Below are 16,156 nucleotides of genomic sequence, written 5' to 3'. Positions count from 1 at the left end.
ACAGAGACAGCAATTGGGGGAGTATTGAAATAATCTAGTTCAGAGATAATGGTGGTTTATATCAGGGTGGTAGCAGTGGGCAAAAGATGGACTCTAGTGCATAGGTGAAGGCATTGGCTTTAGATAAAAGCACGGACAGTTAACCTATAGTAACAGGAGAGAAGAGAGAGAAAATAGGCACAGATACAAGCAGATGAGTGGGTGTGGGGGTAGAAACTTTTGGAGGTTCACAACTGATTGCTTTCTCTTTTCTCAGTAAAAGGAGAAACATGGAGCTGAAAAGAAGAGATGTGATGGACATTTAAGGAGAAAAGAGAGGCCAGGAAATAGTCATCCAGGGATATCCACTCTGAGCAAACTCACCCAGATCCCGTTACTCACTTCACCAAATCCTAAGAACTTCCACATCAATTTCCACCCAGCTGGATGCATTTTACTTATCTGGTATATATTCGTGTATTCTCTGCATTTGCTCTGGTTCCTTCATTAAACCCCCACCCAATGGGGGTATTCTAAATGTGCAATTTCCTAGAGAGAATAATAGATACAAACCATCCACTTATTTATGAAGAGAAACCGCTATACCAAGGGGTATGGATAGTGTGTTCTATCTACTACATCTTTCACACCTCTAGGCTCTGGGCTCTTCTCTCCATTCCCACGGTCAATACCCTACTTTAGGCCTTCAACATTTCTCACTTGGGCTGTTGCACCAGCCGCCTAACTCATCCGGCTACCTTTCGTCTCCCCTCTCTCCAGTCCGTCCTCCATATCACTGTCAGTGTAGAGTTTATGCAACTCCTCTGCTTAAAATCCTTTATTATCCCCCTTCCTTTCTCCAGTTAAGGACCTGCCAACTTTTCCAGCTGAGTCTGTCACTCCATCTCCTTCTCTTGTCTCACATCCTACACTCTAGCCATGCCAAATTACATTTGATGCCTGAATACATCAAATCGTTCAATTCCCCTGCTTCCTCTACATGAAATCCACATCTGCCCTTTCGCCACAAGGTTGTTTTTACTAGTCATTAGACACTTAGCTCAAATTTCACCTTCTCAGTAGCACCACAGACAGATGGAATCTTTCTTTTATGCTTACGTCTCCCCTATAGCACTCATTTTACTGTATCAAAAGTATAAAGCTATCTAACTTCCCTACTAGCTGTATTATTCATCCTTTATCATAAGCGTTTACCATAGTGCCTGGCACACGGTATATCAACAAATGTTTATTAAATGAGTTGATTGTAGAAGTGAAGATTAAAAACAGCAATAAAACGAAAATATAAGCTGATAGGTGAAACACACATAAAAATTCTTTAACTCATCCAGACAAGATAAATTTCTGTGACATGTTTTAGGAATAAGGAAGAAAACAAACAAACAAACAAACAAACAAACAAAAAACCAGAAAATCTCAGCAATCTTAAAGAAGCAGATTTAACTTTTGACAAAAATGGTAAAATGAGGGCTGGCTCGGTGGCCCAGGTGGTTAGAGCTCCATGCTCCTAACTCCGAAGGCTGCCGGTTCGATTCCCACATGGGCCAGTGGGCTCTCAACCACAAGGTTGCCTGTTCAACTCCTCGAGTCCTGCAAGGGATGGTGGGCAGTGCCCCCTGCAACTAAGATTGAACACAGCACCTTGAGCTGAGCTGCCGCTGAGCTCCCAGATGACTCAGTTGGTTGGAGCGCGTCCTCTCAACCACAAGGTGGCCAGTTTAATTCCTCAACTCCCGCAAGGGATGGTGGGCTGTGCCCCCTGCAACTAGAAATGTCAACTGGACCTGGAGCTGAGCTGCGCCCTCCACAACTAAGATTGAAAGGACAACAACTTGACTTGGAAAAAAGTCCGGGAAGTATACACTGTTCCCCAATAAAGTCCTGTTCCCCTTCCCCAATAAAATCTTTTTTTAAAAAAAGATGGTAAAATGAGGCCTGCCAGGATAATGCACAGATACAATATGCTTTTATTTTGAAGTGTTTTTAAGACAAATGTTGACTATAGAAGAAAAATATCTGTAGATTACTGCTCATAATAGTAGAAATAGCCCAAATTACTGTATATTCTACACAATAAAGAACAAAGTCTGTCAAGTGTGTGGATTTGCAGTTTACAAAGCACTTTTACATGTATTATTTCATTTAACTCCACAACAACCCTGTCAGGTAGGTATTTGTCCTTCTAGAGATGAGTAAATGTGGCTTAGAGAATCACTAATGCAAGATCACATAGTCAGTAAGAGATTAAGAGACAGAGCTGAGGTTCTAACCTACGTCTGTCTGACTGTTAACCTATTGCTCAAGCTGAGTTGATGTTTTCATGGCTTCCCAACAAGTACACTGAAGTGAAGCCGATAAACTGTTGACATATATTTTGTATTTTCCATCTTTTTTTTTTCCTCTTGGTCCTTCAGTCTGAATAGAGTATTTTCTGCTGATCAATCTTGTACTTGACCAATCTTCTCTTGAGCTGTGTCTAATCTGCTGTTAAACTCCTGTATTAAATTCTTAATTTTACTTGTTATAATGTTCACTTCCAGAATTTCCTTTCTTTCATACAGAATCTAGTTCTCTGCTGAAATTCTCCATCTTGTCAAGCATTATGAAAATAGTAACCACAGTTAGTCTGAGCCTCCTAACTCTAATGGCTCGGCTTCATGTCAAGGCCATTCTATCGTCTGTTTTTTCTTGTAGTCGTATGCCGTAATGTTATGGGTTGAATTGTGTCCTCCCCCAAAATTCATGTTGAAGTTGTAACCTCTATGATCTCAGAATATGACCTTATTTGGAAATAGGGTCTTTACAGAAGTAATCAAGTTAAAATGAGTTCATTAGGGTGAGTCCTAATCCAATATAACTGGTATCCTTATAAAAAGGGGGAAATTTGGACAAAGAGATACACATAGAGGGAAGACAATGTGAAGAGACATAGGGAAAAGCTAAGGAGAAAGACCAGGAACGGATCCTTCTCTCACAGCATTCAGAAGGAAAGAAACCCTGCCAATACCTTCATTTTTGACTTCTAGCATCCAAAACTATGAGACAATAAATGTTCGTTGTTTAAGCCACCCAGTCTGTGGTAATTTGTTATGGTAGCCCTAGCAAACTTATACTGGCAAGCCTGGTAATTTTTGATGAAATGCCAGACACTACATATTAAATGTTAGAGGAGCTCTGGATGATATTATCTTCCTTCAGAGAAGATTTATTTCTGCTTCTGCCAGGTGATGAAGGACAGATCACCTCAATCCTACCTGAGATTGAGCTGATTTAAAGCTGTGTTTTAGTCTTTGTGAGGAATGGTATTTTTCTAGTTCGTCCTTACTCCTAGAGTTTAGCCCTTTGGGGATCCCAACTGAAAACCTGGGGTAATTACCAGGGTCCCTCCTCTTTGGCAGGCTCTAAACTCCAATTTCTGTCTCTCCAGCATTGTGAAATTGCAGTAAGCTATGCTTAGCTACTCAGATATGTATCTGCCACTTTCTGCTTAACTTCTCAAACTCTTTGACCTGTACCACTTACAAACCAGTAAATGACACAAGGGGGAAAGTATCATAAAATACTGGACTGAATTCACTGTATTTTCTTTTGCTTAGACATCTTGGGCCCCGAAGTCTGATTATAATGGTAGCCCTGAACTCTAACTTTTGTCCTTACAGCCCTGTCCTACTGCTAAAACCTCAGCTCAAATTCTTTGTCTCTTAATTACTACTCTCAGTTTGGCTTTTCAGTCTCTTTACCCACACCACTTATACTGGCAAATGCTTTGGAGGGAAACGCAGCACAGAATGTTGGGCTCACTCAATACATCTCTGCTCTCTTGGATTTTGACTCCTAGTTGCTTTGGTAGCTCTCTGATGCTTTCAAACAAATATTTTATAATTGTATCCAGATTTTATCATTCTTCTTGAGGGATGGTTGGTCTGATACAAGTTAGCCTGTCAAAGCCAGAAACAGAAGTCCCTACAGTCATGGTTTCTAATTCCATTAACATGCCTGCCCTTGGTTCATTCATTCCAACATGTATTGAGCACAGGGTATGTGTCAATAACTGCAATACTCTGGGAAAACAAAAAGTCCCTGTCTTTAAGAAACTCATAGTAGGGGCCGGCCCGGTGGCTCAGGCGGTTAGAGCTCCGTGCTCCTAACTCCGAAGGCTGCCGGTTCGATTCCCACATGGGCCAGTGGGCTCTCAACCACAAGGTTGCCAGTTCAATTCCTCGAGTCCCGCAAGGGAGGGTGGGCTCTGCCCCCTGCAACTAAGATTGAACACGGCACCTTGAGCTGAGCTGCCTCCCGGATGGCTCAGTTGATGGTTGGAGCGCGGGCTCTCAACCACAAGGTTGCCAGTTCAATTCCTCGACTCCCGTAAGGGATGGTGGGCAGCGCCCCCTGCAACTAAAATTGAACACGGCACCTTGAGCTGAGCTGCCGCTGAGCTCCTGGATGGCTCAGTTGGTTGGAGCCTGTCCTCTCAACCACAAGGTTGCCGGTTCGACTCCCGCAAGGGATGGTGGGCTGTGCCCCCTGCAACTAGCAACGGCAACTGTACCTGGAGCTGAGCTGCGCCCTCCACAACTAAGACTGAAAGAACAACAACTTGAAGCTGAACAGAACCCTCCACAACTAAGACTGAAAGGACAACAATTTGACCATTGTTCCCCAATAAAGTCCTGTTCCCCTTCCCCCAATAAAAATCTTAAAAAAAAAAAAAAGAAACTCATAGTAGAATTGGTGGGGGTAAGACCATAGACACAAATGGTGAAAATACAATGCTGAAATGTTTAAAATTAGAGGTGTGTAGAAGATGCTATACGGTAGAAATGGAAGTAACTATCTTTGTCTGGTGCAGGGGTCAAAAAATAATCACAGAATAGAAGACATGTGAGGTAGGTCAAGAAGAATATGACAGATGAATAAGAAGTTGGAGAGAGAGAAGAAAGGCACTTCCAGAGGAGATGACATTATTTGAGTAAAGATATGGCAGTATCTCTATTTATTTGAGTAAATATATCATATTGGTGGAGCTGAGTGACAGGGTGGAGTAGAGCATAAAGGAGGAAATGAAGGCAAAGCTCTGACTGTGGAGGGCTGTTTCTGTCCTTAAAGTCACTGCTCAGGTAGTTAATGGATAATGGCATTCCCAGAGGTAGGAGTCTGCCACATGTTCAGTCAGATTCATGGAGAATTCAATAACAGAAACTTAAGACTTCTCCAGCCAATGGCTTGTAAATTCAAAGGCAGCATTATCGTGCTTACAAAGCAATGTAGTAAGATTACTAAGCAATGAAATAAAATCTTTGCGTCACCTGACTAGTTTATAGGGAAAAGAAATAAAACTTCTAAAACACTGTAATAGATACTGTGTGGCCAAGAATTAAAATGACTTGAGTCTCATTTCCTAAGTTTATCAGCTCAGTTATTTATTATGAAGTTCAACAAGAAGCAAAAAAGTTCTAATTTTTCAGAGAAAGTTTGTCCACTTTTGCCCTCAATGACATTGCCAGCGAAGAGCAATCTATTAAATGCCTACTTATTCATTGTGAGACTGAATATGCAGAAAGTCTGATAGGATTTCTCCCTTTTGTAGATACAAAAATCTGAAATACCAGACAACACATATAACTATCCCACAAACATACCAGGAAAGCAGTATAAATACACTGAACATCTACATAAACTGACAAGAAGTATTTACATGATCTATGCCTCAGGGAGCTGTCACTTCTGTGACACACAGGTCAGAAGAGTTTAATGAAGGAGATGAGATTTCTAGCTCTCTCAGGCTGACATCAGAAAAAGGGTTTGGCAGACAAAGGAGAGGATATTATTCCAGATACATGGTACAATGTAGAAGCAGTCGAAGCAAGAGGATCCTGCACAAGGAAGAAGCCAGGATATGTTTCTCTAAGTAAAGCAAAGTCATGGATTGGGTTAAAGGAAGAGACAAGGAAAAAACAGTGGGCCATGAAAGCCCAAAGAGGGGCAATCTGCAGTTCAGGCCAAAGGGCTCGGTTCCTTAAATCTGTATTTCTGCTGGCAAGTTACAATTCTGTAACTGAACATAAAACAGCCCTAACCACTACTAATCAATCCCCTACTCCCCCAGAGAACATTATACAAACATATAAACAAACCACATCTAGGAATTAATTCACCAATGAAACATCATTAAGAAAGCATAGCACCTATCTAGCCACTGCACGCCACCATTTCATGATACCAATAAGGAAAACACTAGACCTTGTGCTATTTCAATTAGACTCCTAACACCAGAATCTAAATTACCCAATTTAGAATTTGACCATAATGCCAGTGCTGGCCCTCAAAAGTTAGTTACCAAGACCTTAGTTCCAAACACCTCCAAAAGAAAAACAATTTGGAATCCTATTCTCCCCAAGGGAGGAGGTGGAGAGCTAAAAAAAAAATAGGTAGGGGAAAGCAGGAAAGTTGGAATCCCTGAAGAAAACTCACATCCTTAAGATTACATAATACTGCCCAGAACTAACCAAACTACAGCAGAAAAATTTCAAACACATTCCAACATGCCTCTAATTAAGATGGTTTTGGGAGGTTCCAGAATTATAGGTATCAAACATGAAACCTAAAGAATTCACCAAGATTAAAAAGATTATCAACTTTAACTCAGAGGAAAAACACACTGGAAGAAACAGGTTAGAGTAGTCATAATGATGTCAATTTACTGACCTTCAGACAATTGCTACATCAGTTTAGGAACAATCATTAGTGACAAACACCTGAATAACAATGGGCTGGTCACTGTACAAAATGTAAAATTAAATATGATTCTTGTTCAGATAATTCAAATCAAGTGTGTTATAAACTTCCTTTTTCACCAGAGAAGTATACTGATGTACTATAACCATGAATTTACTCTTATTTTAAAACACAGCAAGAAATACAGATAGGACATATGATAATGTGAAATGTCTAACAAGCAAGAATTTTTGTAGCATGTAGAAGCAAGCTGGGTACCCACATGAGGTATGTATTTTGAAGTATTTATGGATGGTTAACCAGAAAGGCTAATTTAACACCTACACATCAATTGCATGGAGACAGAGCTATGGAAAATTTGCATTTACTACTCAGTGAAAGGACCATCATCAGCACTACATTAAGAATGCTAGTCGCAATTAAATTAGATGAAATTTCACAATTTAAAAGTACACAATCTCCTTCCCTGAGAACTTTAATTTACATAAGCTGACTGCAAGGCTCTCAAAAATGAAATTCTGACTATAAAATTATTTTTAAAGGGGAGAAAAGGACAAGTATCAAAAGAGGTAGCTGTAGAAAGTTGTCTATGATCTCAGATTTTAAAAATATATAATAACAACATTAATAGCATTTATTGAGTACTTACTCTTCGTCAGGAACTGTCCTACATTCTTAGTGTTCGTTATCTCACTTAATCCTCATAACCACCCTGTGAAGTTGGTCCTATTAGTAGTAGTAGTAGTATTTGCATTTTATGGAATTGGTTATTTAAGCTTAAAGCTTAAAGCTCAGAGATTAAATAACCAATCCATGTCACATATCTAGAAAGAGACAGAGGTGAGATTCAAACACAAGTCTCTCTGACTCTTAAGTTGGTATACATCGACTCTACTGATGTAACAAAGGAGATATAACCAATGATAATAACCACAAGAGAGTGACAAAATATTAAAAAGGCCAAGGTTCAGAATGACCTAAGCCTTGGAAAGACATATTTTCTGAGGATAATCAGGGGATTCCAAATTGCCATCAGCAATAAAAAGAAATATGAAGTAGGAACTGGGTTGCAAATTCCTATTTTATTTCCATGCATCCTCTGTTAAGAAACAAGAAAGGGTACAACAAATAGTAGCAGAAGGAAACTGAAAACAGAGACACAAGAAGAGATTAAGAAACACTTGTCCTAGAATAATGACATTCCAGGATACTGGAAAGACCTTGGGCTAAGATTTCCAAACTGCTCTCTAGACAGAATTGTGACTAATGAGTGAGGGAAAGAAGTCTGGAGAGAGGCAAACATAGTCTTGATTTTCAAAAAGAAGAACGTCATGTTGCAAGCTGGTGAATTTAATCGCAATTCTAAACAAGTTGTATAGAACACATTATTAGAGAGAAAGGAAGACTTCTGGTCTGGGCAGAATGATGTTTTTTACCTTTCTCCTCCCAGCTATGCACAACTATAAAACCTGAAAATGGCACAAGAGACAACCCAAGGAGAACTCTGAAGGGTAGTAAGCAGAAACTGAGTTGCTGTGGGACCCAGAACTAGAGAAACTGCACAATAACAGGATGTCTTGCATCCCCTCAGCCAACAGAAAAAGGCCACCCAGATTCTCCACCCAGGTACTCATTCCTCTCCAGAATCAAACAGGAGCCCCTCTGACAACATTAGGCAAACCCAGCATCACCAGTACAAAGGAACAATTGGGAATAAAGGGGTTCTGGATCTAATTCTAATGTGTGGATTGGGGAGGTGTTTTAACACCAACACTTCTCCAACACCAGTAGGGTGTCCAAGAATTACACTTAATTCTGATACTATCTACCTGGAGAGAACATCAGATCCTACAGGCTAAAGGTTCAGTCTTACAAAACCACCCTCCCCCCACTTCATATGTCAGTTTCAAGTCCAGGCTTATTACCTTTGCTTCTGATCAACCAGCTATAGATCAGAGGTTCCAATGACTCTTTCCTTGGATTTAATTAACTTGCTAGAGAAACTCACAGAACTCAGAGAAAAATGTTACTTACTAGATTACAGGTTTATTATAAAAGGCTATAACTCAGAAACAGTCAAATGGAAGCAATACATAGGGCAAAGTATGGGGAAGGGCACAGAGCCTCAATACCTTCTGTGAGCATTCCACTCTTCCCAAATCTCCATGTGTTCACCAACCTGGAAGCTTTCCAAATTCTGTCCTTTTGGGCTTTTATGGAGGCCTCATTACATAGGCATGACTGATTAAATCATTGGCCAATGATCAATGATTCAACCTCCAGCCCTTCTCCCCTCCCCAGAAAGCAAGGGGTGGAAATGAAAGTTCCAACCCTCTAATCAGGATTGGTTCCCCTGGAAACTAGCCCCACCATTAGGTGCTTCCTAAAAGTTACCTCAGTAACATACACCCAGTTGTGGTAGAAAGGGGCTTATGAACCACAAGACACCCATTTCACCTTAAGGACTCTGAAGCGATTCCAGGACTGAGGACAAGAGATCAAATATTTCTTTTTAAATTTTATTTTATTAAATTTATTGGGGTGACAATTGTTAGTAAAATTACATAGATTTCAGGTGTACAATTCTGTATTACATCATCTATAAATCCCATTGTGTGTTCACCACCCAGAGTCAGTTCTCCTTCCATCACCATATATTTGATCCCCCTTACCCTCATCTCCCACCCCCCACCCCCCACCCCCCTTACCAAAAGCAACAAAAGAACAAGACAAACAAATGAGAAACAGAAACTCATAGACACAGACAATGGTTTGGTGGTTGCCAGAGGGTAAGAAGAGATCAAATATTATAACAAAAGAAGCTCCCATTGCTCTTATCACTCAGGAAATTCCAAGTGTTTTTGGAGCTGTCAGCTAGGTACCATGAACTAAGACCAAATATATACGAGAAACATAGTTTAGTCAACTCAATGAACAAATACATATTTCTTATAAATAACAATATCACAGGAGCCTAGCCAGAAATAAGTAGCTAGGGGAGGTACTCTCCTTCCCCAGCAGGTCTAAGACTCTCCTTGCCCACCCAGAGATACTGAGATTGACAGGGAGGGCACATAAGACAGACCCAGCTACAGCAGGCAGCCTGGTCTGGAAAGCTTCTTTGTCCCTATGGGCCCCAAACTCTCCACCCCCACCCAAATATACTGGTAGCAAGCAAAGACGGAACCAGAAATGGTACTCAAATCACAAGAAACATTTGGTTCCAGGAAGCTTCTTTGTCTCACAGACCCAATACTCTCCTTTCCTACCAGAGACACTGGGCCAGTGTGGGGATGGGGGACACTAGTGGAGAATCCCACTGTGCCCCTCCCTCACTCAGACACATCTAGTGGAAGGTCTGGGCAAACCCCTTCTGCCCCGTCAGGCACCACCAGCAGGGAACAGTGGGAACCTCAGCAGTAGCAGATAAACCAAGCACCAAAACAACAGCAGAAAGTCTATAAAAATCAAACTGCCATTTGAACCACAACCCACAAAATTAGGCCAAGACTCACATGCTAAACCTAAATAATGTGGCTGTCTGCTAAAATGAAAGATTTAAACAGGACCCAAAGTCTCCTAAAGTGATAGATACACATCTACAATACAGTAAAAAATCACCCATCATGTCAAGAAACAAGAAAATAACACCCTGAAGGAGAAAAGACAATCAACTGAGGCCAACACTGGGATGAATCAGATACTGGGATTATATGAGAAGATTTAAAGCAGCCATCATAAAATGCTTCAAAAATAAATTATTCTCTGTAAACAAATAAAAAAGAGATATAAACTATTTTTAAAAAACCAAGCATAAACTATACAAATAAAAAAATATAATGCCAGAAAAGAAAGATTGCTGGAGGACTCAATAATATAATGGAGATAACAAAGGATAGAATTAGTGAACTTGAGGACAGAATAATAGAATTCATCCAATCTGAACAACAGAGAAAACATAGACTGAAAAAAAAACATGAACAGGGTCTCAGGTACCTGTGGGACAATAACAAAAGATTCAATACTTGCATCATTGCAGTCTCAGAAAGAGAAGTGAAAGGATGTGGGGATGAAAGAATATTTGAAGAAATAATGGTTGAAACATCCAAACTTTGTCAAAAGACATACATCCAGGAAGTTGGGTGAATTCCAAACAGGATAAACTCAAAAGAAATCCATGCCAGGCCACATCGTAATTAAAATTTTGAAAACTAAAGACCCCCCCCAAAAAAAAATCTTGAAAGCAGACAAAAAGAAATGACACATTATCTATAGGAGAACACCAGTTCAAAAGGCTGAGGATTTCAATTCTGAAACCACGGAGGTCAGTACAAAGCATCACAATATGTTTCAAGTTCTAAAAGAAAACAACTGTCAACCATAGATTCCATTCGGGAGGAAAAGAGAAATAAACCCATTCTCAGGTAAAGCAAAACTGAAAAAAGAATTTATTGCTAGCAGATCTACCCTGAAAGACTGGCCAGAAGATGTTCTTCAAACACAAAGGAAATGATAAAATAAGGAACAATTAGGAAAAAGAAACAATGGAAAGAGCAGAAATATAAGTAACAATAGACTACCAATTTTTTTTGTGAGTTGCATAAATCTTATTTGATGATTGACATTGACAACAAACAAAAATTATAACACCATCTGATACTCAAGACAATGATAATTTAATGTGGGGAGGGTAAAGAGACCTAAATATAAGTGAGATTTCCAAACTTCACTCTAAATGGTAACTTCATTCTAAATGGTAAAATGTTACCAGTAGATAGTTACAAGTCACATACGAACATGTATATTGTAATACCCAGAGCAACTGCTATAAAAATTATATAGAGAGGCACTCAAAGACACTATAAGTAAACCAAGCTCAAAATGTTCAAGTAACCCATGGGAATACAAGAAAAGGGAAACAGAAAAATGAGAACCAGAGAAAGCAAACAGATAAAATCAATAATAAAATGGTGTACTTAAGCACCATCAATACACATATTGCCTTAAATGTAAATAGTCTAAAATATAATAATTAAAAGACAGAGACTTACAGAGTGGATAAAAATGCATGGCTCAAATATATATTTTTTATAAGAAACTCACTTTAGATTCAACAACATAGGTAAGTTGAAAGTAAAATGACTGAAAAAGGTATACCACACAAACATTACTCTAAAAAATAAAACCAAATGTGACTATCTTAATAGCAGATAAAGTAGACTTCAGAGCAAAGAAAATTACTACAAAGAGGGATATTACATAACGATAAAGGATCAATCCACCAGGAAGACAGAGCAATTCTGAATGTGTGTACAGTCATGCACCATATAATGATGTTTCAGTCAATCATGGACCATATGCATATACAACAGTGGTCTCACAAGATCACATAATGGAGTTGAATTTCCTGTAAGAAATGGAAGGGTATGTGGTTCCGGAGTAATTTTTTTCTCTCTGATGGGAGCATTATCTGTGGGGCTTGGCAATAGATTCCCTCTCACTTATGGCACCTCGATTTTGAGTGCATAGATTACACCCCAATCAGTCAGCCACCGACCTGTTTCAGCACAGGGGAGCCTAGTGCTACATGTTCCCCTGGTGCTACATATTCAAAGGATACTACAGCCTTTCCAGATCTAGCTCTGTGGTCTTCAGAGTACATTGCTATAAAATCTTTGTTGAGGACTTAAGATCCTGTACAAGTACACAGGTCCACAGGAGTTACCTTAACAAGTTTTCGATGCAACTGCCACTTTGCTTTCTGTGGTAGTGTGCAGCCAGCCTGTCTCTGCACTTTGGAAATATTTTCAGGTTGTAATGGTGTAACGCATAGATAAGTTTTATTTCTTCTATCAGATCAATGACAGAGAGAGCCCTTTGTGCTAGATAGGGTCAATGGAACCAAAAACAAATTTCCAAAGTCCATTACTGAGTCCTCATTTCTACACTCTCTCCATGTGAAACACCCCCTTTTTATGATAAATACCATAAAGTTCCTTAATATGACCAATGCTCCAACATGTAATAGTCAAAACCACATCGCCATGATAATCCCCTATGTTCCTTTATCTCTCCATCTTGATTCTTATTCCTACTGATCCTCAGGCCACCTTTCACTCCCTCCTGACAAGTCACTATTATAATGATCTACGCCTTACCCAGCCAGTTTCTCCTTGATATTTCCAATCAATCCAGCCCACATCCCTGTTCATGGAGCAGCACTGACAGCTTCGATGTTCTATTTCTGATCCTGTTGGAAGGAAGCAGGGGGAGGACTTGTGGGACAATGTTTATAAAGTCTACAGTCATGTACAGTAATGTCCTAGGCCTTCACATTCACTCACCACTTAATCAGTGACTCACTCAGAGCAACTTCCAGTACTGCAAGCTCCATTTGTGGTAAGTGCCCTATACAGGTGTACCATTTTTTATCTTTTATATTGTATTTTACTATACCTTTTCTAAGTTTAGATATGTTTAGATACACAAATACTTACCATTTTTTACAACTGCCTACAGTATTCAGTACAGTAACATATTGCCTAGAAGGAATAGGCTATACCATATAGCCTAGGTGTGTAGTAGGCTACACCATCTAGGTTTGTGTAAATGCACTCTATGGTGCTTACACAATGAAATTGCCTAACAACACATTTCTCAGAATATATCCCCATCGTTAAGCAATGTATGACTGTACAACAAACAATAAAACCTCAAAACACATGAAAAAACTGATAGAACTAAATGTAGAAATAGAAAAATCAGGATTACAATTAGGGATTTAAACACCCTACACTCAGCAACTGATAGAACTGCAACAGAGAAAATTAACAATGATATAGAAGATCAGAAAAATAAAATCAATAGGAACGAATTCCCACATATAAACTCTCCACTTAACAACAGAAGAATACACATTTTTTTTCAAGTGCTCATGAAACAGACCATATAGTGGCAAATAAAACAAACCTCAACAAATTTAAAGGAATTAAAATCATACAGTATGTTATCTGATCATAATGGAATGAAACTAGAAAATAGTAATAGACAACAGGAACTCTCTAAACACATAGAAATTAGAAAACACACTTTTGTATACTACATGAGTAAAAGAGGACGTATCAAAAAAAATTGTAGAATTGAGTGAAAATGAAAATACGACATAGGGAATTATCTGGGATGCAGCTAAAGTAGTGCTGAGAGGCAAATTTGTAGCACTAAATGCTGTCATTAGAAATGAGAAAAGGTCTCAAATGAACAACCTAAGTTCCAACCTCAAGAAACTAGGGGGAAAAAAGAGCAAAATAAACCCAGTGGAAGCAGAACAAAAGAAATGAAGAGCAGAAATCAATAAAATTGAAAACAGGAAATCAATGAAACAAAAAATTGTTTCTTTGAGAAAATAATAAAATTGACAAAATTCTAGCAATACTTACAAAAAGAGAGAGGACAAAAATTACAGTGTCAACAGAGAAAGTCTATCACTAAATCTTGTAGCAATTAAAAAGATAATAAAGGAATGCTACAAATAACCTGACGATCATAAATTTGACAACTAAGAAGAAATGGGAAAATTCCTCTAAAACCACAAACTACTAGCCTCAATCAAGACAAAGTAGACAATCTGAATAGCCTTGTAATCAACAGAAAAATTCAATTTCTAATTCAAAGTTCCTGAAAAAACTCTCTAAGCTCAGCTGGATTCAATGGAGAATTCTAACAAACATTTAAAAAATAATTAATGCCAATTTTACAAAATCTCTTTCAGAAAATAGAAAGAGGAGGTGACATTACCCAACTCACTTCATGAGGCTAATATTACCTTGATACTAAAACCAGATAAAAGACTGTACAAAAGAAAAGAAAACTAAGGACCAAATTGTTTGCAAACTTAAATGCAAAACTCCTCATCAAAATATTAACAAATTGAATCCAATTTGTTATATTTTAAAATATATTTTATATAATACATAAAAGGAATTATACACCATGACCAAGTGGGGTTTTATATACAAGGCTGGTTCAACATTTAAAATCAATCAATGTAATGCATCATAATCAACATGATGAAGAAGAAACATCACATGATTATATTAGTTGATGCACAAAATGTATTTGACAAAATCCAACACTCATTCATGGAAAAAAACAAACAAACAAACAAACAAACAAACCTCTCTGCAATCTGGAATCAAGGGCATTTACCTCAAATTGATTAAAAGTATCTACAGAAACCCTACAGTTAACATCACAATTAATGGTGAACGGTTGAATATTTTTCCCCTAAGATAGAAATAAGGCAAGGATATCTCAATATTCTTACTCATTGTTGTACTACAAGTTGGGGGGGAAAGATGTATAGATTAGAAGAAAGAAATAAAACTATACCTGTTTGCAGACGCTATATGTATGTAAAATAATCCCAATGAAACTACAGAAATACACTTAGAACCAATTAGAAAGTTTACCAAAGTTACAGGATAGATCACCACACAAATATTAAATTACTTTTCTATATACGAAAACAAAACAAAACAAAAGAAACAAATTTAAAAACACAGAAACCAAATTTTAAAACACAATACCAAAATTAAAACATGAAAACACAAATTAAAAACACAATACCACTTAAAATTGCTCTGAACTAAAAGAATACTTAGGTATATACTTAACAAAACATGTACAGGACATGTATGCTAAGATAAAAGAAATCAAATACCTAAATAGATGGAGAGATATACTGTGTTCATGGATTGGAAGATAATCCAGTAAAGATGTCAATTCTCCTCCTAATGATCCACAAGTTTATTGTAATTCCCATCAAAATCCCAGCACTGATGTTTATAGACATGGGCAAATTTACTCCAAAAGTTATATGTAAAGTCCCAAGCCCTAGAATAGCTAGAAAAACCTTGGAATAGAACAAAAAAGTGGGCAGAATCACTCTAGCACATATTAAGATTTACTATATAGTTATTGTAATCAAAAGAGCCTGGTATTATTGGTGGAGTAAACATACAGATCCATGTATATGTTTATACATATGCCAGAACCTGGAAATCGGAATGCATAAATAGGCTCATCTTATTTTTGACAAAGGTTCAAGATCAATTCAGTGGAGGGAGCACAGTCTTTTCAACAAGTGGTGCTGGAGCAATGAATATCCATAGGTAAGAAAAGTAACCTCAACCTAATCTTTACTCTTCATATAAAAGCTAACTCAAAATGGATCATGGACTTAAATGTAAAAGTGAAATTATAAAAATTGTAGATAAAAACATAGGAGAAAAATCTTTGGGATCTAGGGCTAGGCAGAGTTCTTACACATGACATAAAAAGCATGATCCATAAAAGGAAAAATTGATAAACTGAACCTCGCCAAAATTAAAAACTTTTGCTCTGTGAAAGTCTATGTAAA

The 16,156-nt window shown here is 38.1% G+C and overlaps 1 protein-coding gene across 7 annotated transcripts in view; it reads right to left on the bottom strand.

Moving 5' to 3' along the window:
- EDA (ectodysplasin A) overlaps positions 1-16,156 on the bottom strand; it is a 292,946-nt gene that overhangs the window by 211,877 nt on the left and 64,913 nt on the right. The window contains exon 2 of one of the 7 annotated variants that reach the window (XM_088794813.1): positions 12,897-12,988. The exons of the other annotated variants lie outside the window; for them this stretch is intronic. Within the exon in view, the coding sequence (XP_088650939.1) occupies positions 12,897-12,950 (54 nt within the window). The 5' untranslated portion in view covers positions 12,951-12,988. The remainder of the gene's footprint in view (positions 1-12,896; positions 12,989-16,156) is intronic. 7 annotated transcript variants of the gene reach the window in all.

This window comes from Rhinolophus sinicus, chromosome 18, assembly GCF_057876585.1.
Source record: "Rhinolophus sinicus isolate RSI-liver-muscle chromosome 18, RSI-T2T, whole genome shotgun sequence".
In the NCBI taxonomy this organism is placed as follows: Eukaryota; Metazoa; Chordata; class Mammalia; order Chiroptera; family Rhinolophidae; genus Rhinolophus; species Rhinolophus sinicus.
The sequence above is the reverse complement of the archived record's forward strand: the minus strand, read 5'-3'. Positions and strand labels throughout refer to the sequence as shown.